The sequence below is a fragment of the Dothidotthia symphoricarpi genome (genome assembly GCF_010015815.1).
Source record: "Dothidotthia symphoricarpi CBS 119687 unplaced genomic scaffold P153scaffold_15, whole genome shotgun sequence".
Classification (NCBI taxonomy): domain Eukaryota; kingdom Fungi; phylum Ascomycota; class Dothideomycetes; order Pleosporales; family Dothidotthiaceae; genus Dothidotthia; species Dothidotthia symphoricarpi.
In genome coordinates, this window is record NW_022985022.1 from 914277 (window position 1) to 941873 (window position 27597).

The following is a 27597-nucleotide window of genomic DNA, read 5'->3' on the forward strand; positions in this document are numbered from 1 at the left end:
GAAGTTAAAGCACCTAATCTTTTTAACCTTAAGATACTAAAGATTTATAGTATTTAAAGTATCCTTTAAGTGTCCTTTATGTATTTGAATACGTAAAATTGTCTTGAAAAATTATAAGAAAATATTAGGAACTTTTATAGTAATACTATAATCTCCTATATAACATTAAAAGAATAATTTAGTATTATTCAAGAATAATACTAAAAAATTTTTTATTATACCAAGTAGTAATCTGATAGAATAGAGTATGTTACTAACAGAACTATACGTTAAAATTATAATATCTAAGTTTTATCAAAACGTTGTATAATAGATAAAAATATTTTTCAAACTATATAAACTTTCTAGCTATTTAGTATAGGCTAGATAGATAAAAGTTAAGTAAATATACACAATCTTTAAATTTTCGAAAAAGGGAATTTAAAATATCTTATTCAAATAGTAAAGAAAACAGATTTAAATTTAGTACTACAGAATAGTAAATGAATTTCTATACAGTTAGTTAAATACCAGAAATAGAGCATAAGTTCAAGATGTACTTTAAAATACATAAAATAAAATCTACTTACTAAGCTTTAGTAAAAAAACATTAGTAGTAGATAGCTTTCTTTAAAACATAAGACTCTAAAAAACTAAAAGGCTTATAATTTCAGAAATAAAAAAACACTTTTAATCAATACTAGTCCTTTTATTATTTTTGTTTAACTATATTTTCGATTTATTAGAAAAACTATTAGTACCTATTAGTTTTATTAGGGTTTCTAGTTCTGCGTTTAAGATCCTAAGTAAATAAATAAAAGTAACTAACTTAGCTTTAGTAGTTAAACTATATTTAAACTTATACTTAATAACTGCCTACGTATTAAAATATATATTTTTATTAGTATATTAAGTACCTAGCTAATAAAGGACTATGATTAAATTAGTAACCTATTAATTTTACTATATATATCTCTATATGTATATAATATAACATAAGACGAGATATTCGATTCTATATATAGTTACTTTCGTTTAATCTCTATAATACTGTATCTATGTGCATATATAAACAGTATTGTTACACTATAATCCTAAAAAACTTTTACAATTCTAGGCTAAGAGATAAGTGTTAAGTTAATTAACTATTAGGTTAAAGTAGTATTACAATTCTAGAATCTATCTTTTATCCTATAGGCAAGAGCTATACAGGTAGAGATACTAATAGTAAAAAGGAAATTGGCTTTGGAAAATAAATTATAAATAATATAACACATTATATTTAAGTAATAGATAAATTAAACATAAAGGAATAAGATTCAAGAGTTACGTTACTATAATATCTTGGTCCCTAGAAGACAGGGATTTATGTGTTACGTTACTATTAGACTTTAGTTATATATACGTTTTAATTGCTAATTAGTTTTTGTTATATATTTATACTAACTACAGTAGCTAAGGTTTTAGCTAGTTATTAGTAGTTAGCATTTTGCTTCTTTGTGCTATTATTATTATTATTGCTTTTATTATTACTAATACTATAATAGTTACTTCCTGTACTACTAATAGTGTATATAAATACTATACCTACGTAGCTACTTTTACTAATCTTATCTTTTGATTATAATACTTAAAATCTATAATAGCTTACTTAAAGAAGTTCTTTTTTTAAGTAAGACTAGTACTATTATACTATTTAGTAGGAATCTAGTTAAGTAAGTAAAAGCTAAGTATTTAACAAAGCTTTATTAGCTTTTTAACTAATTCTAAAAAAGAATTACTTTTATTCAATAAAGCTTTACTTTAAGTAATATTTAAATATAAGGTTAATCTTAATATCTTGATTACTTTAGTTATTTATATTCCTATTATACTATGTAATACCTTTTATTTCTTTTTACTACTTAACTAAGTCTTTAGAGATCTTACTAAAAATATCTAGTGTACTATACTAGTACTAGTACTTACTTCCTTAAATTTTAAGTTTATTAGTTTACTATAAGACGTAGCGTAGGAACCTTGAGGCTATACTTAAATAATTATATTATTAATTTAGTTTTATTTTATTCTAAAAGAGAATTAACAAGATACATAAATAAAACAAAGCTTAAACCTTTAAATTATAGAAATTATGTTTATTTTTGCTCATTTATATAAATAAATTATTCCTTATACCTTCTCAAAAGCTACTATAGTTCTATTATAAAAGCTAATAGTTACTTATAGAATTTTAATAACCCAGCTATACTTTCTAATATAAACTAGAAATTGTTTGTAAGATAAAGTTTAATTAATAGCTACTAAGGCTTTTAAATATAAGTCTATACTAGTATAGTAAGCAGAACGTTATTGAAGATAATTTATTATTATATTTTAAATTACTATTATTCTATACTCTTTCTTTTTTTAACTGGTAATAAGAAGAATAGGTATTACTAATTATATTAAGTTACTATTCTTTAGCTTTCCTGTGTTGCGTCTTTCTGCTAAAACAATAAGTATAAATACCCTATAACCTAACTAATAATGTAAAAATTACTTATGATGTCTTGATTAACTATTTAACTAGTAACAAATTTTCTTTTACCTATATTACTAAAGGTTTTGAAGATTTTAACTAAAGTTATCTTATATGTAGACTTAGAGTAGTACTTATAAATTATTTAACTAGTAATGTAATAAATTCAAGAAAGCTAAATAATTCTTAAGTTTTAGTATAGCTTTACTGATTATCTTAATATTCAGAAATAATATAGTTAGACTATAGTATAGTAACTTAGTGTCCCTACTAATACCTAGCTCCTCTAAATAGAGTAGATATTAATAAAAGTATTTAGTATTAGTATTTAAAGACAGATTAACTATGTCCTAGTAATAGTCTACTTAATAAGCTTATATAGACGTGTATCTAGAAGTATAATAAGCAGTTAGGTAAAGTGTACTATAGTTACAAACTTAAGAATATATTTTAAACTTTAGCTAGGTTATTATAACTTATTATTTAACTAGAAATCTTAAATATATAACTAAAGCAGCTTTAAAGAAAGTATAAGTTATAATAGTTAATATAAATAAGCTTAAATATCAATGTCTTTTCCTCTTTTAAGTTTTAATTCCAAATACTCTATTTTTTTCTATATCCAAAAGTATTCTTAAATTTTAACATAACTTATCTAGCTAATTTAGGGATTTAATTACTTTCTCTATTTTTGAACTAAGTAGTAAGAATATAATATAAGAAACTGCTAGTATTAGTATAGTACTTCTAATACTTATATTTAATTCATTAATAACAAAGTTAGCTTATACAAAGAAATAAAAAGAATTACTTAATACAGTTATAGTATATTCTACAGAAGTAATCTAAAAATTAAGTAGTTCTCCATACTCCGAAAAAACAAAAATTTAAAATATATTAATTTAGAATTTAGCTTCTACTTAAGGAACTTTTAAAACTAAAAAAAGCTTTTTTGATATTTAGCTATGTTTACTAAATTAGCCTACTAATACGAAGTAAAATAAGACTACTTTAACCTTAAATAAGGGCTTCTATAAGTAACCCTATTCGTTAAAGAGACGTCTGATCAGCTCTCTGTTACTATTACTGTGTACTTTAACTAATATTTACTGTGTAAAAAGGGGCTGGGTAATAGCTTCTATACTGAGTTACTATATTAGATTCTTACTGTGTTGCGTCTATCTGCTTGTACTAGAAGCATAAATACGCTATAAACCTAAAATAATAAGTAACCCTATATATATTCTAAGAATAATAACTATAATATAAGATTAGAAGAGGTGTATAGCTAGATATAAAATTTATATCTACTATTAGTAGTATAAAGACTAGTAACTACTAGAGTAATAACAATTATAACAGTAATAGTAATACTCGAGGTAGTAATAAGGATAGGGCTAATTATCTAGAAAGTCTATAACTAGGTTGGACTTTAGCTACTATAGTTAGTGTTAAATTATAATAAAAACTAATTAGTAAGTTTAACGATTGCGTAACTAAAATATAATAGCTATATAACACTTTAATTTATATTCTATACTAGAGGATAGGAATTTATATGTAATCTTTTTATTGTGTTTTTATAAAAACGTCTTATTTATTTATTCGTTTTTATTATTTACAATAACTATAGCAACTAAAGTTTAACCTAGTTTTAACCCCCTACTTTTTATTACTATTGCTATTACTATTACTATTACTATTACTATTACTATTACTATTACTATTACTACTACTTCAACATCAGCTAGCTTTATCCTTGCTTTAATTAATTATACAGCCTTATAGTAAGGTATTATACTTTCTAAATTACTATTATAACTCTTTTTTTTTGAAGTAGTATACCTAAGATTTTTGAAAGCTTACTTAAAGTAGCCTTATTTATAGTTAAAGAAGTATTATTATACTATTTCGTAGTAAGCTTATTAGATTCAAAAAGTTAGAAATTAAAGATAGCCCTATTAGTTTTATAAACTTATAACTATTAAATACTATACAAAACTAGCTACGTATTATATTTAGGTTTTTACTATATTTATACTTCTAGTATAAGCAGATAGACGTAAGATAGGAAGAATCTAACATAGTAACTAAGTAAAGAAGTAATTACCTAGCATCTTTTTATATAGTATATATTAGTTAAAGTATATAGTAATAGTAATAGAAAGCAAATTAGAACACTATTTATCTAATAATAAGCTGCTTAATATACTAGTATTACTTTAGGGTTATAGCGTTTTTATATTTAGTATATAAGGAGATAAACATAACACAGTAAGACTATAGTATAGTAACTTAATATAGAAGCTAATACCTAGCCCCTTTATATATAGTAAATATTAGTAGAAGTATATAGTAAAGGTAATAGAGAGCTAATTAGTATACTATCTCTTTATAACTAGCTACTAAATATACTAGTACAGACGTATATTTAAGAGCTTAAGTAGCTATTAAAAAAAGTTTAGTTTAGTTATAAACCTTAGTTTCTATTATAAACTTTAGCTAGGCTATAGAAACATATTAATTAACTAGTAATCTTAAATATCTAATATACAGCTTTAGTAAGGGTCTAGCCAAGAATAGTTTATATAGGTAAGCTAGAATATAAAGATTCTTTATACTTAAAGGCTTTTTAACTTATCTTTTATTTAATCTTTAATCTTATCTTACTATAACTAAATCTATATACTTATAAAATAATACTATTACTAAAGCCTAGATATTTAAGCGCTAGATCCTACTAAACTCTAGTAAAGTATAAACTAAGGAAACTTAAAGAAAAGGTTTAATACTTACTTACTAATATAATCTAACTAATAGTTAAGCTAATATCTATAAGTTTAACGTATCTGTCTATATAATAGTAAATATAAGTATATAATTAAAGCAAATAAGTAGTTAAACCCTAAAGAATAGATATTTATAAGTTATTTTACTATTATAATTTAGTTACGTACACTCTTTTATTACTTATTAGTTTTTCTTATATACTTATACTATGTATAGTAGCTAAAGTTTAACCTAATTATATCCCTCTACTTTCTATTACTATTACTGTAACTATTACTATTACTACTACTAATTAGTTAGCTTTATACTAATTCTATATTAATTCTATAGTCTTATAGTAAAGTTATATACTTTCTAAGTTAGTTTAATTAGTCTTTTTATTAAGGTAGTATTCTTAAAGTCTATAAAAGCTTATTTAAGAAGCCTTTTATTTTTAGTTATATTAGTATAACTATACTACGTAGTAGTAAAGCTATTAGGTAAATAATACTTAGTTATAAAAAGAGCTTTACTAATTATTAAAGTTATCTAAAAAAGAGCTAAATTTTAACTTTATAAAGCTATACTTTAACTCTTTTATTAAGCTTTAAGTACTAAAAGATATCTATTATTTTAGGTTTATAGCGTATTTATGCTTATAGTATAGGCAGATAGATATAATACAGTAAAAATCTATTATAGTAACTTAGTATAGAAGCTAATACCTAGCCCCTTTTTATATAGTAAACATTAGTAGGAGTATATAGTAAAAGGAACAGAAAGCTAATTAGTATACTATCTATTAATAACTAGCTACTTAATTTACTAATACAGACGCGTATTTAAAAGCTTGCGTAGCTAAAAATTAAAGTTTAGTTTATCTCTAAGTTATAAACTATAGTTAAGTTAAAAAGACTCTTTAATTAACTAGTATTTCTAAAAATATAACTAGGTTATAATAGTTTATATAAATAAGCTACTATATAAATTTCTTTATATCCCTAAGAGTTAAAGTCCAAATACTTAATTTATCTATTTATCTATCTTGTCTTATCTTTCTTTACTATAAATATTATACTTGATTTATAATATAATCTTATTAGTATAGCCTAAAAGTTCCTTTACAATAGCTTATAGTAAACTAATAATTTAAAAATTAATATAAGTAATTACTAGCACTAGTATAGTAGCTTAAATATTACTAGTAAGATTATTAAAAACCTAGCTAGATAGTAGAAATAAAAAAGGTATTACTTAGTATAATAGTAATACCTTCTACTTAAAAAAAAAAAATCTTATAGTACCTTAAAGTTAATAAAAAACTTAAAGTATAACTTTATAAAGTTAGTGTTTAGCTCTTTCTTATATAAGTTTAGAAAACTAATAAAGTTTCTTTAATCTTTAGCTTTTTAGATTTAATAAGTTTACTACTAAGTAATATAAAAATACTACTCTAACTATAAATAAATACTACTTTAATTAAGCTTTTATAAATTCTAGGTATACTGCCTTAAAAAAAAAAATTTTAGTAGTAAGCTTAATAGTATAATACCTTACTATAAGGCTGTATAATTAAGATAAAATAAGGATAAAGCTAGAAGTAGTAGTAATAGTAATAGTAATAGTAAAAATAATAGTAATAGAAATTAGAAAGTTATAACTAAGTTAAACTTTAGCTTCTATAGTTAGTATAAGTAATTATAACTAATAAATAATTAAGATACCTATATAAAGATATAATAATAAGATTATATATTAATCTCTATCTTTTAGGGAAAAAGATATTTATATCTACTAAGTAAAGAGTATTATTATAATACTAAGTAATACGCTTTAATCTTTTCTATAGCCTAAATAGGTATTTAGAATTCTTACTAGAATTATCTAAAGTATTATACTAGTACTAGAAATTACTTACGTTAATTCTCTAATTATTGGTTTACTATAAGATATAGTATAGGAATTCTAGGTTATACTAGTAGAATTATATTATTAGCTATATATTACTTTAGTAGAAGACAAAAATAAGAAACATAAAAAAATAGAAAAAGACTTTAACTTTAAAAGTATAAAGAAAAAATTATTTAAGCTAATCTATCTTAACTATTATTACTTATACTATATCTAAAGCTACTTTAATTATATTAATAAAGCTACTAGTATATTAAGAAGTCTTTATAACTTAGCTAAAATTTATAATAAATACTTAAATTTACTGAACTTTAAACTTTTACTAACAGCTGCGCAGGCTTTTTAAATTAATCTTTACTAGTATATTAATTAAGTTGTCTAAAAGAATAGTTAATTAACTTTTTTATACAAGTATTATATAATCTTACTAACATTAACAATATATTAAAGATTATACTAAAAGATTTTTATTAAGTTATAAGACTATAGTGTTACTGTATTATGTCTATCTGCTTAATTAATAAGCAAAAATACGCTATAACCTCAGAATAAATAATAAGACATTAAAACGTATATATAGAATAGAAAATTGTAATATTTAAATTTTATCTCTATTTTATAAGTTAAATAACAAATATAGTATACTACCTTTCTGTTAAAGCTTAAAGTCTATTTGTTATATATAGCAGGGTTTAGTTTTAATTATAAAATATTATACTAATTAGTATTAACAAGTTTTCTTAGAGATATTTAACTTAGAATACGAGTAAAGATGTATATTTAAACTCTTAAGTAGTAATCTTTAGATAACTCTTAGTAAGTTATAGTTCAAATTAATTATTAAATCAAGAAACTGTCTGAATTAACTTAGAGTTAAGAACTTACTTAAGGGTAGATTTAAAAATAATTACAATAATAATTATTATTTTTAATAGTATAAAATAGATCTTTTGTTTGTCTATTACGGTTTAGACCTAAATTATCTATTTATTTTTACTATCTCTAAAACTTATGCTCTTGCTAACGTAAAATATATTTCTTTTTATATAGTCTAAGTATAACTTTACTAGGCCCTAATTATTATAAGAAGATAAAGATTAAATATTATAAATAATAACTTCTATAATAATATCTATATATCTTGAGTAGAATCTTAATAGACCTAGCAATGTTTTTTATAAATTTGCAAAGAATTGCTAAGTATTTTTACATTTAAATCTAGTAAACAGATAGGAATATATTTATTAACTTTAAGTTTAATAGTAGACTTAAAGTACAGCTTTATAAAAAAAAGCTAAGCTCTCTTTATAATAATATATACACTTTAGTTTAATCTATATAAACAGTAACTTATTAAATTACAAAAATATAAATATATATTAAATTTATTAAACTACGTTTATTATAACTTAAAACTACAATAAACAATACTCTATAGATTTATACTATACTAGTTTTCTATAATTACTTATATATCTGAATCTAAAAGTGTATAACTTTACTATTAACTAATAAAACTCATCTATAAATATTTAGAAACTAGCTAGTTTTGTAAAGATAAAGTACTAAGTTTTCTATTTGTAATAATAGATTATTTTAACTTAATACTAGATTAAAACCTTTATTTCTAATGCTAGAGTATATAATTACAGAATTTATATAGTTATTTTAAGTCTATTTCTATTCTTGAAATTCTATAATACCTAAATATTATTTTCTATAGAAGTTATATATTTATAAAACCTTTCTCTAAGTAAATTTAAAACTATTTACTAGTAATCCTAAATTACTATAGTTTTATCTTCTAGAAATTACGTTACTAATATACTTAAGTCTAATAATAGTATTAATACTATATTTTTAATAATATAGAGTAATAGAGACCTCTTTTAATAACTTTCTTCTATATATTCCTACGTACTAATTCTACATTCCTTATATTATTATACTTACTTCTTTTACAATAACCTATTGCTTTTAAAAAGGATTAGAACTTAACTTAGTTATTTAAGATTTATATTTACTTAAGTAAGTTTCTTATTTATTAAAAAGTTTCTTGTTAACCTTAGTAAAATAAATTCTAACAAATAACCTATAGTATCTAGGATTTTGAAAACGAAATTACTAGGACTAAACTAGTTAGCTAATAGACGCAGCTAGATAGGTCGTTATAGGCTAGAATTATTTACCTTTATGTATAGGTAAGTGTATCCTTTTGTACTAGGAAATGTCCCCTATATAGAGGAGTGTATTACTAGTAGCAGAGGATAGCCTACCCAGTGCTGGAGGGCCCCTGCCTTATACACGTCGCTGATTAACCGTAGTGTAGATGTAGAAGAGGGTAGCTAGACGATGCACTTCTTATTTACTACATGCAGTAATGTCCGCAGCTTGATTTAGCAGTAACAAATCTTGTCTGTGGCTGCTCTAGGATTTATCTCGAAAACACACTCTCTGTACGTTGCAATGTTGCATTACGTAACCCCTCATCACATGGTTGAGTACATATACCGGTGATCTGTCACCTTCCGGAACGGGCACTCATTAATGACAGTGTTCACATAATCCATTGTCTCTAGGACCCCTTCGTCACATCCGTTTTGTTACACATAGTACTAGCAGCGAAATTCAACTCCAATCATTGCTTTTAACTCGGTCCTAGCTAGTCCCACATACGCTTTACCATCCATTTAATGTTCTCATTCGAAACTTCAGTGAAATGGGCTTTACTGCTATACCCCAGAACAGGTTCATCCTCTCTAACTCAATGTCTGACTCGGGCGCTAATTCTAGTTCAAATTTGCCCACAATGGCGGCAAGCAACGCCAAAGCCTCACCTTTCGCAAATCCTTCCCCAATGCAACTACGAGGCCCTGTTGAGAAGCTCAAGTCTGAGAACGTACTTTTGGCGCCACCAGTCGCTTCTTGCCCAGGTTGGAGCCATCGTTCAGGGTTGAACTCCGCCGCGTCAGGTCCCCATTCGCTCGTTGACCTGTGTAGCACCCATGCCATAGGAATAACGCTAGTTCCGGCAGGTATAACATAGTCAAGTATGGTCGTGTCCTTTGAAGCTTCCCGACGCACAAGAGGCACAGAAGGAATGATGCGTAGAGACTCGCGGGATACAGCTCGAAGAAAAGGCATGTTTTCGAGAATATCGGCAGAGACCTCGGTTCCCGTTTCGCTTATCGTAGCTGAAGGTGATGGCAACGTGGAGCGGATCTCGGCGCGCAAGCGAGTTTGAATTTCGGGATGTTTGCAGAGCAAGTAACACGCCCATGTTGCTGCCAGGCTGGACGTCTCGTGGCCGGCAGCGAGGATGTTCAGCATGTGTCCAGTGAGAACCTCATCGTCGAACTCTTCAATTGATAATGCTAGGCCGAGGATGTCGCTCCTTGATGATATATTTGCATTCCGTTTTTTCCCTGCCTCCTCTGCCTTCTCCGATTTCTCTGTGTTGCGTTTCAAATCTATGGCTTGCGCACATGCTCCACGAATGGCCTTCTTACCCTCTGCAACGTTATTGAAAAACTCGCAAGGGAACAGACGTGTGAGCATCTTCATAGGTATGACCAAAGCTGCAGCATGTATAAGGTATCCTTGTCTGTTCGCACGCGGGGAACCTTGCTGTATGGATCGATATTTGCTCACCACCTCTGAGTTGGGGTTTGCCAGAGCGCCAAAGTCTTTTCCCCATGCAGCTACACCTATGACATCGAGAGCAGCGCGGGACGTCCATGGACGAAGTTCGATGTCTGTGGAAGAAGTAACCGCCATCTCGAGGCCATTGACCAGCTCGCAAGCTTTTGTCCAGAAGACCGGATACAAGTGTCGGATATGACGGAATGCAAACGCTGGGAGCAATTTGCGTTTGTGTGCCCGGTGCTGATTATCATCAATGGCAAGTAAGCCATTGCCAAGGAGGGCTCCTAGCCGCTCTCGTGAAAGGCGTGGTCTTTCAAAGCAGGAGTATGCTTTCGTAACAAGGACCTCCTTGACTGCATCAGAGCTGAGTGGAAGGACACGTTCTGTGCCTCCAAGGCCTGAGTACCGCACGAGGCCCTCGTATTGTGTGTCTTTCACCCATTGGCTTAGCCTGATGGGGCTGGGTTCGGTGTATACCCATTGATACAACCGAAAGCGCCAGTCTGCTTGTGCTTTAGGAATGTGGCGCAACGGTGAAAACAGAGAAGGGTAAAGGTAAAAACGATAAATGCCATATAGGATTGTGAGGCCTAGCCAAATCGAGGCGATATGTAGACTCATCTTCCAGCGCAAGAAGTCGCGAAAAGATACACAAAGATGAGCGTGGACAATCGATTGATAGACCAAGCGGAGATGGATAATTCAGCATCATACCAGGATAGCTTAATGTTGATAGGTACTGGCGAGGGAAGAGTAACGTCATACAACTTCTCCGCACGTAGTGTCAATATCACTGCCCACGCACGATCGCGCGGGATCTATATTAGTGTCATTTCATATCCGACGCTGTCATTCGTTGAGCGTTTCTGCCAGATCTTTGGCTAGTCAACTAGCTTATACACTGATCCTGCAGGTTGAAAAGCCATAGTAGATCTTTTATCCCTCGAATGACAGCCACGAACCAGCGCTAACTACCTGCGATTATCACTGCAAGCGCATCGGATACGTCACTCATCCATACACTAGTGCCTATGACATTGGCTTATATTGCCGAATGCTAATGCATGCGCTTTTTGTGATGAGAAAACCTCACAGGTTGAAATGCAACTGCACGTCTCTCTCTAGGTCGCGAAAAGTTTTATCGTGATAACCATGGCCGAATCAGCAGAGGAGCGATTTCAACGAATCATTGTGGCAGATCAAGCAGGCCGAATCGATTTCGACAACCCATTTCCAACCGACTTCACCGGAAAGCGCGTTCTGATCACGGGCGGCGCATCGGGCATTGGCGCTGCCACGGCTCGCATGTTCGCCTCCAAAGGCGCTCACGTCGTTATTGCCGACCTGGACAGGCAAGCTGGCGAAACCCTGGCAGCTGAATTACAACAGCATTTCGTACAGGTAGATGTTGCATCTTGGGACTCTCAAGTAGCTATGTTTGCTGCTGCGCTGAGAGTGCTGCCTGCACAGGAGATAGATATCCTCATTACCAGTGCTGGCGTTGGGGGGTCGGACAGCTGGAATATGGTCCCTTGTAGCCCGATGGAGCTTTTACAAAGAGCAGAGCACATTCAGGCACCCTCCACTTCATGCATCGACATTGGTCTTACAGGTTGCATGAATTCCATCTATCTGGGTACCAAATACGCTATGGGCCTAACTTCCGACCAACACGGCGACAAGTCCGTTATCCTGCTAGGGTCTTTCGCCGGGTATAATGGACTTGCCAACAGACCCGACTACACCGCAACCAAGTGGGCTGTCCGTGGCATTTTTCGGTGTCTCCGACAGACCCTATTGCCCTTAGGCGCGCGCGCAAATCTCCTAGCCCCGACCTTTGTGGCAACACCCATGACGGCGCACTTAGTCGAAAAGTTGACTAGCCAAGGTGTCCAGATGGGTGATATGGAAATGGTATTGGAGGCCATTTCTCGTATGGCTAGTGACCCGCAGATGAACGGTAAGATTCCACCATCATGCTCTTGAACACATTAGTCCTGACAACTTGAATCACAGGAAGAGCAGTTGCTGTTACCAGCGAAGGCATTCTAGATATCTGTGACGATTCTTATGGACTTGATGCAGGCAAAGTTGTATTTGATGTCAAGAGACGTGGTGTAACTATCCCTCATCCTAGTGCCACTATCACAGGACCGTGAGGTAGACTATCAAAACTTCCACTGCTTAAACCACAATGTCATCCATTCGGGCTGAACCGATTTTGTTTCTTTGAGAAAAGTAGACCTTCGAACAGTGGCCTTGACTTCAAGTGTGACAGCTCGCGCATCCGGAACGAGGATGGCTTTGTCTCGCAGATCATGGAAGAACGGCAACAACTTCACAGCCGGATTTTGAATAGGATCCCAGTTGCTCCGCTTCAGCATATCTACCCACGCTACTAAGCTCATAACCTGAATATCTGGCTGCTGTAGGCCAATCTTGACATATGGCAGAAGAGTAGTCCATGAAGAAGGAGTAGGGTTTACCAGATGATGGTATGCGACGTCGCTTGAGTCATGTCCGCTAAACAGTAGCTCGGCGACCATCAGCCCGACTCGATCAGCAGGAAGCCAATCAATCGAGTCGAGTGCACCTAAGGAGTTGGGGATGGCGTTGAGATGTTTGGCAGATGCAATGAGACTGGGAAACCATTCTTGATGAGGCCAGCAACCCTGTTCTCCGTGTTCGATTGGTCCGCAAACTTGCCCAATGCGGCAAATAGCAGTTTTCAGACCAGTGACGCGAGAGGCGTCGGCAAGAAGCCGTTCCGCTACCAATTTCGACTGACCGTAACCAAACCGAGCCACTTTCCAGTCGTCGATTTCCTCTTCGGGTACTTGTAGGCGAGCGCCGGGTACAGCCCCCCAATTCCCAATTGCGCTGATGGATGATAGAAACAGGAAGAGCGGTCGGCGAGGCGTAGTCAGTGCCAGGTCGATTAGGTTGAGTAGACCGTTGATACTCGGCGCGAAAGTGGTGAAAGATTTGTTGAAGTCCACGGGCCAGGCGCAGTGGATGTAATGTGTTGTGTTGGCACCTAGTGCATCATACACTTCATCTGACAGCCCCAGACGGGGTTTGGTGAGATCAGTAGTGTAGAAGGAGACAGTAGCTGTGCCGGACCGTTCAAGAGATCGAAGTCCACGGTTTTTCAACTGGGCCTCTTGCCGAGACTGAGCATTTGCTGATCGGTTCAGACAGTGAATTGACTGCACTTTCGCGTCTGCGAGAAGGGCATCCAAGATGTACGTGCCAAGGTGTCCGGTAGAACCTGTCAAAACCACATTGGCATCTGCCATCGTTCGTAATGGGGTGAGGTGAGAATGATGAGACGTCATTGTTTCCAGCTACTTTTGCGGGAGAAGTACCCCACAAATACATACTCAATTCAACCAGGTGCTCGGATCAGTTCTTTGGGACGGTGACTCGTTGGCTTGCTTTAGTTAGGGATCTCAGAAATCCTACCGATCAAGAGTAGCCTTTTCTGGCCAGTAGCGCTTTCGTCAATCGACCTATCGCGGACAAACACCTCAGTCTCCACTATTGATCTGCATCAACAGATCAAGCCGCTGTCGATCTTTCACACAGCACACTTCACTATCCCAAAAGATATCGGCCTAATGTATCACCCTGAATCAGAAGGACGGATTGTTGTCAAGCCGATGTTTTGTCCCCGTCGTCCACAATGACGAGAGGCACATTTCAGCGTCAAGCTATGTCATAGAATCTTGAGTACAAATACTAGGTGCTTTACTCCATAAGATACACATCAACTCACATCTCACTTCACCTCTTCAAGTCTATCTACCAACTTTCCAATTCACAACCTCTTTCCTCCCAACTACCCACTCCTCAACATGAAGACCTCTTTCACTCTGGCCGCTCTTACCGTTGCCGCCGTCGCTGCACCCACCAGCGTCAAGAAGTGCTCATCAGTCTCTCAAAATGCGAACTTTGATGACTTGACGGGCGTTCCGGGTGTCATTCTCAACACTATTCCAACACCGTACAAAGGCCTCTTATACCAAGGCACTGCGTTCACAACGGTCGTCCGAACAGGCACCACTGTTCAACCCGGTGTTACGCCTCACTCAGGGCTGAACTATGGAGCCATCAATGTTGCTTCCCAGCTCAGCGGCACACCGATGCTTACAACCAACTACGCATCCAGCAAAATCGAGTCCTTTCAGCTTGAGAGCTTCTACTTTGGATGCGTGTTGCAACTTGGGCAAGGTGCAACTGCCGTACCCACCGCTTGCAACATCAACGTTACCGGCTACAAGGGAAGCGACAACACCGTATCCGCCAGCAAGCAAGTTTGCTCGCAAAGTTACTCATACAACCCTACGTCCATTCTCGGTCTGCAACAGCAAGCGTTCGGCAGCTTCAGTGACTGCGCCAAGAAGGATATTCAGTTTGCTGTAATCCAGTTCTCTCTTCCTGGAGGCATGGCTGCTGCGAACCCCTTGTCGGCCTTGGTCATTGACGATGTGAAGTACTCTACCAAGGCGAGCAGCTGCTAAACAATCGAGAAAATGCATACCACCGCTCCTGGGGAAATCAGCAAGTCTTGTTCAGTCTGCGTTTCTATTGTGCAGGGCGAAGAAGTGTTGTAATAGGTGTAGGCATAGTGTGCAGTTGATAAATACAAATTCTTTAATCACATCAAAATCATGACTTATTTGAAAGCAACTTGGATTTGAAATTCATCGGAGATCTCCTGATCATGAGTAGCTCACGTTAGTTTTCAACAAGCAGTCAAAGAGTATTATTTCTACGCGTCATCATCTTACGAAAATTGTGTAAGCAGTAACATGGCCACAATGTCAGACTTGTTCAACCCGCCGCAATTGCAATGTCTGTAATTCTGACCCACTTGAGCTTTGATTAATTGAATACTCATTGAGCCAACGAGGATGAGTGCAAGTGATAAGATGTTGAGCACTTTGCAAGCAAGATACGTAAATAGTGCGTCGTTCTATGTAATTGATACATAGCAGTTCATGAATAGAAATTCTAGAGCTTCAATCTCATCGCTCGAGTCTCCTTCCTTGGGTCGTTATGTGTCTTCATCCAGTGCATCCAGTCGTCGCTGACTTGGCTACGTTGCGCTACGTCCACTTCTTCCCAAGCCTTACGTTCAATTTTCATGTCTGCCTCCCAACGCTCGACTTCTGAACTAAACCACGGCCCAACAACATTTTCTGCCAAGCTTTGCGGCTGTTCAAAAGGCAGAAAATGTCCTCCTCCTGGGATCACCTGCTCTCGTACGCGCCCTTGAGCAACACCACCGCTGCCTCCAATGCCAATGCCTGTTGTATTGGTCCTATCGTCACGTTTGAACTTCTCGGGCATTAAAGTAGTGTCTGCACCGTATAACCAAAAGCAGGATGGGCGAAGACGCGGCAATTGGAGGAACGTCAAGGGTATTTCAGGACGATAGAAAGGTTCTCTTGGGTGGCGCCAATCAGCATCGCCAATATCGGGATGTGCAATATGAGTTGGGACGAATTCGGAAAGAGGAGTTGAACGGTTGGGAGGAAAGGCTGCGCGGGTGTAGTTTAACACCTCTTGGTGTTTAGTGGTGGTGAGAGTGACAGGTATAGGGGAACCAGGAGGTATCGAGGCTGGATACAAGACGGTAGGCAGATCTCGGAGACCGTACTTGAGAAATAGGTCCATGACTGTGGAATTGAACGCCTTGAACATGGGGTATCTGACTAGTGACTTAGCGGCGGCCTCGCGCGAGGGCCACTGGTCCTTTCGAAAAGTGATGGGGTTGGCGCCGAGGCTGGTATGTTGACGTGGATTTTTGAAAACAGTGGCTTCAAAGGTGACCAGAGTAGTAAAAAGTCTTGGATGTATCAAAGCAGCGTTGAGAAGAACAACTCCTCCCATGCTGTGACCAAAGCCTAGAATTTATCAGCTACCATTTATTGGTTGTATAATAGGGTAATACGAACCAACAATGGGCTGTATCATATCTTTACGAAAGTGATTCACCATGGCGAGAATATCACGGGCATGGTCGAACCATGAGGCTGGGAACAAACACCAATCAGTCATTCTTCCAACGTTCGTTCGTTCGGGATCATCTTACGCTCATTGCCCAGCTTCCCTTCATTCCAGATCCCACTCTGGCCTTGGTTTGCAACATCTGCAATCCAAATGCTCAAGATGTGTGTTTTCTCAGCCTTTTGCATGTACTCATACAAAGCGTCCCAGAAAGGTTCGTAAAGCTCTTTTGGAAAGGCATTTGCATGACAGGCTATGAGTGTGATGCCGGTGCCGCGCTGGCGGTCTCCAGATACCTTCACACGTGGCACATACTGTTTGACAGCGAGATACAACTCATCCTCATCGAGACACGAGGTGGCCCGGGCGTACTCGCGAATGTGTGAACATGGAGCGCGGTGCTCAATGACGTTAAAATGTGTGGTTGTTGACATGGTTGTAATTTCGAAAGGTAAGATGGGTTGAATATCACCATTTTATCTAAAGGTGTGCATAGATATGACAAAATAAAAAACAGAGAAGTCACTGATAAGGTGATACGTCACGCAATTCTGCATCGCTTGGACGTCGCGTCTTTTTGAGATCGCGCTTGATTAGTTGAAGTCACTTATTCCAGTAGCGCGCTGCATATTGAGCTTGCTCGAGTTCGTGGCTTGCTCGAAAAGGGGTAGTGTCTCTGTGCTAAACTAGCGTTCCCAATCCTTGAGGTGATCTGTGGACGGATAGCAGATCTGCCGTGCACGATCTTATGGGCAATCTAGCGCGTCGCGCGTCACAGTGCATTGCTTTTGATACCTGACTCGCCATACTAGGTCGAAAGTCTTTACCATTGGAATTGAAGTTTCTAAGGATAGTTTTGAATGTTTCTCGTCTTGCTTCAGTGCTCTAAACAGATTCCTTATCTCGACTACTCGCGTCATGGAGGATAACATACACAAACCTTTACAACTTATTAATCCTCCTTTCGGTCATCGACTCCTACCACAAATTATCGATGAGCGCGCCAGCGCGCGCCATGCTAGACCATATGCTGCAATTCCTAAATCGACTGATATCCAGCAAGGCTTCGATGAAGTCAGCTATGTCACTTTCGCTAATGCCATCAACCGATGTGCACATTGGCTGGTGAAGTCGCTGGGGCGGCCATCGTCGACCGAGGTCATTGCGTACCTAGCCACTCCCGATTTGCGGTACCAAATCTTGGTCATGGCTGCTGTGAAAGCAGGGTATGTGGTGTGTACATGTTCAGTCTAGAAGACTTCTCAATCCAAATCTAATAGTATTGCAGATGTTTTTCCCCTCGCCACGCAACACAGTCGAGGCCTTCCAATCACTGTTCGAGGATGCTGGAGTGACCAAAATCATTTCTCTGTCACAACCCTTGCCTGTAGTTCAGAGTATCCTCAAGAAGAGGCCAATGCAACTTCTCGCTATGCCCAGCTTAGAAGAGCTTCTTGATGACGAACAAGTCCCGCCCATGCCATTCAAAGGCACGTTTGAAGATCATCGCTTTGAACCACTGCTTCTCTTGCACACCTCTGGATCTACAGGTAATCCAAAAGTCATCACTTTGAAGCATGGCCTTTTTGCGACAATCGATGGGTGGGGTCACCTTCCTGGAAGCCAGACAATTCCACTATATGGTAACAAAAGACTGTTTTCTCCATTCCCACCCTTCCATATCGCGGGCTTCAACTATACGGTAACGGTTCCATGTTATGTCGACTCCACTGCAGTTTTGCCGCCGTCTGGAGTACCCATCAACACAGATCTAATCCACGCTATACACACTCATGGATCGGTGAATTCATCTATTCTTCCCCCATCCATAGTCCAAGAGCTCGTCCAGAACGACGAATATTATGAATCACTGCGTCGTCTTGATGGGCTTACATTTTCTGGAGGACCCTTATCAGAACATACAGCGGACTTGGTGAATCGCCAAACCAGCCTAGCGTCTTCCATGGGTGCCACGGAGTATGGAGGCCTGCCGGTCAATGCGAAAGATGCTGAGGACTGGGGCTATTTTCGTTTTGATGAGACAGGAGCCGGCATCGAATGGCGAGAAAGCGGCCAAGAGGGTTTATATGAACTTGTCTTTGTCCGTCGACCAGAGCTAGATTATCTTCAAGGCGCATTCGTCACATTTCCCGACCTGGATGAATATCACACCAAAGACATTTTCTCAAAACATCCCTCCAAACCCAATCTTTGGAAGTACGAATCTCGTCTCGATGATATTATCATTCTGAGTAATGGGGAGAATCTCAATCCAGTCCCGATGGAGAGAATCTTGCAGGGATGTTCTGCTGTCAAGGGTGTTTTGATTTATGGTCAAGGTAGGTTTCAGACCTCGTTGTTGGTCGAGCCAAAATCCCACGAGACTTCATACGAGGAACTCTTGAGCCAGCTCAAACCTTATGTCGAACAGGCGAACCGTATATGCCCTACGTATGGCAGGGCTTCACTGGAGTTGTTGGTGGTTACGGCTCCTGACAAACCTTTGCTGAGAGCAGCAAAGGGAACGGTGCAAAGAGCAAAGTGCTATGCTCTGTACAATGACGAGCTAGATGCACTGTATTCCAAAGCACCACCACAGGAGAAAGACGACCGAATGCCCATATTGCAACTTGACAAACAATCCTCATCGGAGGATTCGCTTATGAGATATGTGAGCAGCATGCTGGGTATTGAAGAACATGACATCAACATAACGGACGACATCTTCACGTTTGGAATGGACTCGTTGCATGTCTTGACGTTCGTAAGAGATATCAATAAGGCTCGAGGTGCCAGCAAGGAACCCGTCAACCAGACCTTCATTTATGAGAATCCGACTGTCCAGAAGCTTGCTGCTGCATTGACGTCGGGCGTCCGCATCAAGGGCTACTCTGACTTCGATCCCGATAACGAAGACGAAAAGCGCACATGGCTGCTCATGGAAGAGGTTTTCCAACAAGGACGGGCGCGACTGGTGAATACTTACGGTCAACCTGGAGGCGAGAAGAAGAGGGCTTTGAGGGATATTGTACGTTCCTCGGCACCAGCTCCACTGTACCCTGTCGACGGAGGTACTACTGCCTGGCTGCAAGTTCTCGGTGCATTCCTCGTCAACATGAACAATTGGGGCCTTGTCAACTCGTTTGGTGTCTACCAAGGATACTACCAATCCACTTTGTTGGCCGAATTCAGCCCTGGCTCCATCTCTTGGATTGGAACGCTCCAGGGCTCCCTTCTCCTTATCGTTGGCGTTCTCTCAGGTCCGTTGTTTGACAAGGGTTACTTTCGCTGTATCCTCATCACTTCTGGAGTTGGGGTAGTTTTCGCTCTAATGATGCTGAGTCTTGCGCAAACCTACACTCAGATTATTCTCTCGCAAGGTGTCTTGCTGGGATTGTGTCTGGGCTTCCTATACGTGCCCAGTGTCGCTTTGATCCCGTTGTACTTCAAATCTTGGCGCGGAGTGGCACTTGGTCTTGCGACAGCTGGTGGTTCGTTTGGCGGCGTTGTTTACCCTTTGATGTTCCGCTATTTGCTCATCAGCTATGGGTTTGCGTGGGCCAACCGAATCATCGGTTTTGTGGCACTGGCAACCATAGGCATTTCCATTGGGTTGATCCGCCCATTGGGGCCCCGCTCGACTCGTCAGCTGATCGATCTGGCTGCCTATACCGATGCGCCGTATGTTGTGTTTACAATTGCTGGTTTTCTGCTCTTTTCAGGAATTCTCCTCCCTTTCATCCTAATCACGACATATGCTTCGACGACCTTGTCTTTACCCACGGAGGATGTTTCCTATCTTCTCAGTATTCTTAATGCAGCACAGTTTTTCGGCCGCACTTTGCCTCCGCTTGTGACGGATTGGGTCGGTCCAGAAATACTTTTGTTGGGGGCTGAAGTGGCGGCCAGCATTGTCGCGTTTTCTTGGATAGCTGCGAGATCTCTTACGGGCATCACACTTTGGATCATTGTGTATGGATTTCTCTCAGGCATGGCAGTGACGCTACCAGCCATTGTGCTTCCATATATCACGCCGTCCATGTCCTTGTTGGGGACGCGGCTGGGTATGGTGTACGCTGTTGCGGGGATTGGCTATTTGATCAGTGCGCCAGTGGCTTTTGCGCTGAACGGATTGACGTCTGGGTTCCTCGGGGCGCAGGTATGGATGGGGACGTGTTGCATCACAGCAGCTGGGTTCTACATAGTGGCTGCCAGGGAGGCACGAAAGAGGAGGAGGCTCTACGAAGCGAATGGAGCCAACACGTCGCTGTGGCGAAAGAGGAAGGAGAAGCAGGGGGTGGACAAGATGGGCTGATGTAGATAGTGTATTGGATCTGTGAATGAGCTAGTAATTTACAATGCGTAGTTTGCAGAAGAGTTGAGATAACCAAAAAGGCATGCTCGGGGTCAGATGGTCCGACGTGTCGGAAAAGCATGACCTCGGCCGGGGGGGATCGCGTCCAAGCTCCAGGCAAGCAGGTCCCCGCTCGACGTGTGCCATGGTGAAGCTGGACATGATACTGCCAGCCATGTCGAGCCCCCGTGTCGCTCTCCGCAGAGCCGTCGCACGCATTGCCTGGCCCGTCCGACACAGCAGATGGCTGAGCAGGAGCAGCCGCCCCAAGACGGCCCTATTCTTCCCCGGCCAGGGCGTGCAGCGAGTGGGAATGTGCACGCCCTGGCTCGACGCCTTCCCACGCACCGTCAAGCCCATGCTCGACGAGATCGACGACACGCTGCAGCTGCCGCTCTCGGCCATCATCGCCGATGCCACCAACGCCGAGCTGACTCGCACCGAGAACGCCCAGCCCGCCATCATGGCCACGTCGGCGCTGATCCTGCGCGTCATGGAGCGCGAGTTTGGCTTCCAGACGAGCGAGCGCGTCGACGTGACGCTGGGCCACTCGCTGGGCGAGTTCGCCGCCCTGGTCGCCGGCGGCTACCTCGGCTTCGGCGACGCGCTCAAGATGGTGCGCACGCGCGCCGAGGTCATGGGCCGCTGCAGCAGGGACGCCGTGGCGGCCGACGGCGGCGAGTTCGGCATGGTGGCGCTGGTGTGCGAGTCCGAGGCGCGCATGCAGGCCCTCGTCAGCGGCATCCGCGACTTCCTCGAGCTGTCCAGCCCGGGCTCCAAGACCGACTCGGCCGACGACGTGCCGGCCGTGCAGCAGGTGCTCATCGCCAACATCAACTCCAAGAACCAGATCGTGCTGAGCGGCAGCATCGCCCGCATCAACACGCTGCTCGCCAACCTGCGCCAGTTCGGCGGCCACGACCCGCGCCACGTCCGCCTCAAGTCCGACTCGCCCTTCCACAGCCCGCTGATGAAGCCCGCCCAGGACACGATGCGCCGCATCCTCCACCGCGAGCGCCCCGACGGCAGCGACATTGTCACGTGGCCGGGCCGCATCCCGTGCATCTCAAACGTCTCCGGCAAGCCCTTTGAGAGCCGCGACCAGCTCAAGGACCTGCTGGCCCGCAACATCACCGAGACGGTCCAGTGGTGGAAGAGCGTCAAGTACCTGCACAACGAAGAAAGGGTGCGGCGCTACGTCGGCATCGGGCCCGGCCAGGTCGGCAGGAACCTCGTCGGCAAGGAGGTGGGCATGAAGGGCACCGTCAAGGGCGGCGGCGTGTGGGGAATCGTGACGCCGCGCGACATGGAGGAAGTCCTGCGCGCCCTCGACGACACGGAGAGCATTGATGAAGATTGAAGACGCACGTCAGACACTCGATACACATGACCTCTGCAGTCTACGCTCCCTGCACGTTCAGCCCGGCATCGACCTGGATGCGCATCCCCGTCATGCTCGTGTTGCGCGCCAGCATCACAAACGCGTCGACGCAGTCCTGCATGTCCGTATCCTGCTTCAGCACAGCCGCCTTCTTCATCGCCTCGATGCGCTCGGGTGAATACTTCTGGCCCCATTCTGTCATCAGCAGCCCCGGCAGAACCGTGTTCACTCTGATCTTTGGGCCGACCGTCACAGCAAGACACTTGACAAGCTGCAACTGCGCGCACTTGGTCACCGAGTACGCCATGCTGGACCCGCCTTGGCTAACGCCCTAGTCATGTTGTTAGTCAAGCCAAGACACAGGTGCAGAGGGCAAACAAACCGCTATCGATCCAGTGGTGATCATCTGGCCGCCGTCCGGATTCTTGTCAAACGCAGGCTTCGCGGCTTGGAGGAGGGCTTTTGGCACTTTGACGTTGGCTGCCCAGCACTGCAACAGTCAGCGCTGCTCACAACAAGCCATCATGCGGGGACAACATACACGGTCCCAGTCCGCCTCACTCAACCCGTCTAGATCTGTCCACTCGCAGAACTTTGTCCAGCCCTGTTGTAGTCCTAGCATCAGCTCTCCTCTGCTCTATGCAGCACATGACCATGAGTACACACCGCATTAGAAATTACAATGTCAATCCCGCCCAACTGCTCAATCGTTTCCTCCACTGCCCGCTTTGCCTCGGCTGTAGAAGTCATATCCTATCAGGTTAGCCATTGTGTCTCCCCACTTGGGTGCAAACGCACTGCCTTGACAACAACCGCCTTGACTCCCTGCTCTTCACATGCCTTCTGCACTTTCTGCGCTGGCTCCAGTCGATTGAAAAAGTTGATGGCTACATTGCATCCTTGCTTAGCAAAAGTAAGCGATATCAATTCACCGAGGCCGCTGCGTAGCAATTAGCAATCAATAGGAATCATCGCTCGCAACATGGTGAGGTTGACGTACGCTGAACCCCCGGTGACAAGTACATTCCTTCCTTTCAAGTCGTACGGCATGTTGGTAGTAAACAAGTAAACAAATGGGCTTGCGAACAGGTCGGCAGTGTGGACGTGGGGTATATCAAACCCCGCTATCCGCGGTGCATGCCGCTGGGGACGAAGGTAAGCCTCGGTAGCGGAACTTGTGGACCGTCATAACACGAGGGGCCGTCAGACAATGCAATTCCTGGGTGCTGAATGTGCGCATTAAAAACTCAGCGACAACAGTGTCAAAATACAATACACGTATACCAAACATTCTTTGCTGTCAAGTGACCTCCCAGATTATACTTTTCTCACACTTTCCTCTGGCGAGATCTCTGACTGGTATAAACCTGGATGGAAATACTTCTCGCCATAACGTCCTCTTCTTCTCAAACATTCAGATTACCCCAATAACTACATTCCTACATGTTGTCAAAGTCCAAGCCCCAGTCATCGTCGCCACCTCCGCCCATATCCATGCTCATGTCCATATCCATGGCCATGTTGCCCATGTCTCCCAAATCCAAATCTGGCAGGTTGCCCAAATCCGCATGCATATCGCTCTCGCCTGTGTTGCCAGCTTCCAACCCCATGCTTGCTAGATTCAACCCATCAGGTCCAGCAAGTTCCTCCATGCTGCGTTGGAGCGCTTTGTTGTCCATGCTTGATAGATTATTCGTGATGCCAACTGCCGCGGCCTCATCAATGGCTTTGTCGATGTCTTCCGAGATGGTCTGGGACTGCATATCTACTATATGAACACTTGGCAGGTTGATAACTGGTACCTGTAGGGTATCGCCGCCAGTTGGTACAAGTTGCGCTTCAACGCGGCGGTGGAGACGAACAACTGTTTCCGCGGTCAAGGGGTCGATGGCCACTAGGCTCGCCGCGTTGATAAATTCGTGCTTGAGCATCTCGCGCAAGTTTATGCGAGTTCGCGGTGGTGGTATAGACGGAATTATACTTCCAACCCAGCCCACGTTGATAGGACTGTCTTCCACGATCGGTGCGCAAATGATGGATGTTGCAACATCAAGAGCAACTGCGCCGTTGCCGGCATTGGTCTGTGCCTTTACTTCGTCCATCATAGCGTGCAAAGTCTTAGAAGCACCCAAAATGCTGAGCGAAGCATACACTTGCCGATGAGTATAACTTGGTGGATTTGGCTGGATTGACGCGGTGGTGGCCCATTGGGAAAGCTGTTGCACAGTGTGGCGCAAAGCCATACTCAATGAGCTGTTTGGAGCGTTTGTCCACTGCTCCAATTCTTTCATCGACGAGTAAATAGAGCGCTCGTACTCCGTGTTGTCCTTGATCGCCAGTAGGAGAGGCTCCACGTGCGTGCGACTCGGGTCGCGTCGTTGTAGAGTGCGGAAGCATTTGTCTAAGCGGCTCGAGACCATGGCGAGAATTGTCGAATGCATGGCCCTCGCGTCTCCCGACGATGGCACTGACAATATCACTTCGTGGAATATCCGCATCAAAGCGTCAAGATCATTATGAGTTTGTTCATGAGCATGCAACGCCATCCAGCTCAAGCCGCCGATGAGGGACGGCAAAAGAAACGTCTCACTAAGGTCTGCAGGATGTTAGCGCATATCCACAGCCAACTTGCCAGAAAGTTATTACATTCTAAACCGCCCTTTACAGTCTCGAACGACAAAACACCTGCAGAGCATGCCGTGACTGTCTGCTGGAAGAACGTGGGAACGATCAAGTAAAAGTCTTGCGGGCGACACGAAGCAAACACATCATTGCTAAGCCCATCTTTGTCGGAGTCGTACAGACCCTTGAGCCAACTGCCAAGTTGTTTACCCTGCTCCTCTGTCAAGTCATCCAGTGGCGTGCTTTGGTGCCCACGTTCAATCATCTGTGCGATAAATGATTCATGGCCTATACCAATGTCATAGTACTTGAGGTCGTAGCGATAAACGAATGCCATAATGAAGACTAGGATCGCTCCAAATTCATCGTACACAGGTTGAAATTCGCCTGGGAGAGTCAGCGTCAGACCGTAACGTAGATACGAAGCTCTTACCCTGATCACTGTCATAATGCCAGTCGTCTAGAAACTGGCATAGGGGTCGAAGGACGCTAGCAGGCGATGTGAACTGCAGAATTACATCCAGGGCTTGTGGTTTTTTCGACAGTAGATTACATATCTGCCTCAAGTACATGGTTGTCTGAGTTTCGCAGAGATGGGCTATAAACTACCCGCCGATCAGCAAACGATCCGTCCATGTGATGTGATGCTCATACCTCGGTGACGGCCTCGACAATGGCACCAGCGTTCCCATCGAGATTCTCCAGCTCGTCAACGTATGTGTTGATCTTGTCAAAGTTGTTCTTACACTGATCGAGCAGCTCTTTTTTCGTATACCTTGTCTCTGGCGGACCTTGCATGGACGACTCACCAAGCAGCCGCTCGACTGTTATCGCCGAGATGAGGCCATGGAGTGCACACGCATTCAGAAACTCATGCTTTACGTTTGCAAGCGAACTGTTGTTACCCATCATATCGTCAAAGCCTTGAGAGAATGTTGGAAAAACATTGGGATCGACATGGCCAAGGGCCTGGGTGATGCAGATTTCGGGTGTCATTGGAAATATTGACGCAGAAAGTTGCGTCAAGAGAAGGGGGACTTTGTTGACTAGGAACGATTTTATGCAGAACATGGTTTGTCCAGGCTCACTGCGGTACATGGCATTGGCTAAAATGTCAAAGGCAGCAGTAACCAAATCCGTAGCCATGTTTTGCGCACTCATCTGTGGGCGGTCAGGCAAATATAAAAGTTTTGAGGAAAACTCTACCTACTTTGTAGCGTGTATGAAGATAGCTCAGGATCGTGAAAGTATCCGTAAGCGGCCGTGCAATCAGCTATGATCAGGTCAGTAAACAAAGGGCGCAATGGGCATCGATACGTACCAGAGCATTCAGAAAGACATAGAGCCCAGCTCTTGTGTTTACCAGTGGAAGATCCATGACTGCTTCAAGTTGAAGCGCAGCAACTTCAAGGCTGGTGTTTTCATTTCCTTCTCTTTCAATAGCACCAGGCTTGTCGTAAAAATCATGTTGTTTCTGTGATATTTCTAGGCGGCCAGCGATTTGCAATAATCCCTGGGATCCAAGTAGGTTATGCGATAGAAACGGGACAAACGATGACAAAGACTGCGAAAAGCTTTTGCGAAGATCTATCGCATCGTGAGTAATGCGATCTAAAATTTCCCAAACGCAAGCGAGTCTTTGATACCAACTGGAACGCAGGGGCTTGTTTCGGTTCACCCACCTTTCGTTTTAGGATTATTCAGCAACCGAAGAATTCTTGAATTCTCAATCAGACCAACCACAAGCATGCCAAGACCCTCGCGGACATTGATAGACTGTTGTTGGGGTTGTTGTTGAATCCCGGCCATGGCTTGAATCATTGTATCACTGGTATGCGACGTTACCATACATTGCATCCATCTTGCTAGGATTATGATTGTTCTCAACCCCTCCGTGTTATCGACAGGACGCTCCTCTGCTGCGAATGCTTTAGCAAGCCGGTGGAAGACGATCTCCTCCAACTCGGGTGGGTTGATCAATCTAGGCTCTTGCGAAGAGCCATGATCCCCTGTTCCTGGAGATCGATCTTTGGAGTACTGAAAGGTCGCAGATAAGACGTCCGATGCATCAACCTTCTTAGATGCCAGTAATCGCTCAAGGTATATTAGCATACGCGGATCAACGCTGCATACGCCTGTAGAGCGTGGCTGTAGTAATAGACCAGTGAGCTTTCGGCCAGGGAGAGGTGATTTGGCGTGTAATTGCGCGGCTGCAGCCTCGAATAGATCAGATTGAATTCTTTGCTCGACACATCGTTCAAAGAACAACTTCCACTCTTTGACTGAGGAGTCCATGATCCATGGGTAAGAATTGGTTGGCCGAATGTTTGGTCGGCCGCTATGATAATGTCGTGGATTGGAGTGTTGCAAGGAACGAGGGTGAGGCTTGATCGGTGTTCGGGA

The 27597-nt window shown here is 40.9% G+C and overlaps 9 protein-coding genes across 9 annotated transcripts; 4 read left to right on the forward strand and 5 right to left on the reverse strand.

Moving 5' to 3' along the window:
- Positions 1–9734: 9734 nt before the first annotated feature.
- On the reverse strand, positions 9735–11443 carry P153DRAFT_345030 (cytochrome P450; the record flags this gene model as incomplete). The annotated part of the gene is made up of 1 exon (XM_033666074.1): positions 9735–11443. The coding sequence occupies one exon, from the start codon at positions 11441–11443 to the stop codon at positions 9857–9859; it is 1587 nt and encodes a 528-aa protein (XP_033521785.1). The 3' UTR covers positions 9735–9856.
- A 531-nt stretch (positions 11444–11974) lies between these two features.
- Positions 11975–12874, forward strand: P153DRAFT_398737 (NAD(P)-binding protein; the record flags this gene model as incomplete). The annotated part of the gene is made up of 2 exons (XM_033671668.1): positions 11975–12782; positions 12843–12874. 2 exons carry the CDS (start codon positions 11975–11977, stop codon positions 12872–12874), a joined length of 840 nt encoding a protein of 279 aa, XP_033521786.1.
- Positions 12875–12990: 116 nt separating this feature from the next.
- P153DRAFT_295873 (uncharacterized protein) lies at positions 12991–14121 on the reverse strand (the record flags this gene model as incomplete). Its single annotated transcript, XM_033664056.1, has 1 exon — positions 12991–14121. The coding sequence occupies one exon, from the start codon at positions 14119–14121 to the stop codon at positions 12991–12993; it is 1131 nt and encodes a 376-aa protein (XP_033521787.1).
- Positions 14122–14679: 558 nt separating this feature from the next.
- On the forward strand, positions 14680–15345 carry P153DRAFT_358991 (uncharacterized protein; the record flags this gene model as incomplete). Its single annotated transcript, XM_033666840.1, has 1 exon — positions 14680–15345. The coding sequence occupies one exon, from the start codon at positions 14680–14682 to the stop codon at positions 15343–15345; it is 666 nt and encodes a 221-aa protein (XP_033521788.1).
- A 493-nt stretch (positions 15346–15838) lies between these two features.
- P153DRAFT_377628 (alpha/beta-hydrolase) lies at positions 15839–17271 on the reverse strand (the record flags this gene model as incomplete). The annotated part of the gene is made up of 3 exons (XM_033669746.1): positions 15839–16734; positions 16786–16863; positions 16923–17271. The coding sequence occupies 3 exons, from the start codon at positions 17269–17271 to the stop codon at positions 15839–15841; spliced, it is 1323 nt and encodes a 440-aa protein (XP_033521789.1).
- A 435-nt stretch (positions 17272–17706) lies between these two features.
- Positions 17707–21201, forward strand: P153DRAFT_368700 (MFS general substrate transporter). Its single transcript, XM_033668583.1, has one exon. The coding sequence runs from the start codon at positions 18126–18128 to the stop codon at positions 21150–21152; it is 3027 nt and encodes a 1008-aa protein (XP_033521790.1). The 5' UTR covers positions 17707–18125; the 3' UTR covers positions 21153–21201.
- Positions 21202–21504: 303 nt separating this feature from the next.
- Positions 21505–22551, forward strand: P153DRAFT_295869 (FabD/lysophospholipase-like protein; the record flags this gene model as incomplete). The annotated part of the gene is made up of 1 exon (XM_033664055.1): positions 21505–22551. One exon carries the CDS (start codon positions 21505–21507, stop codon positions 22549–22551), a length of 1047 nt encoding a protein of 348 aa, XP_033521791.1.
- Positions 22552–23662, reverse strand: P153DRAFT_368703 (short chain dehydrogenase/reductase). The gene is made up of 6 exons (XM_033668584.1): positions 23573–23662; positions 23371–23512; positions 23239–23325; positions 23114–23176; positions 22955–23062; positions 22552–22903 (listed from the first exon to the last, which is right to left on the reverse strand). The coding sequence occupies exons 1-6, from the start codon at positions 23620–23622 to the stop codon at positions 22592–22594; spliced, it is 762 nt and encodes a 253-aa protein (XP_033521792.1). The 5' UTR covers positions 23623–23662; the 3' UTR covers positions 22552–22591.
- A 160-nt stretch (positions 23663–23822) lies between these two features.
- On the reverse strand, positions 23823–27543 carry P153DRAFT_345047 (Med5-domain-containing protein). The gene is made up of 7 exons (XM_033666075.1): positions 26877–27543; positions 26516–26781; positions 26405–26467; positions 25849–26355; positions 25628–25799; positions 25219–25581; positions 23823–25168 (listed from the first exon to the last, which is right to left on the reverse strand). Exons 1-7 carry the CDS (start codon positions 27487–27489, stop codon positions 24012–24014), a joined length of 3141 nt encoding a protein of 1046 aa, XP_033521793.1. The 5' UTR covers positions 27490–27543; the 3' UTR covers positions 23823–24011.
- Between the last annotated feature and the right edge of the window lie 54 nt (positions 27544–27597).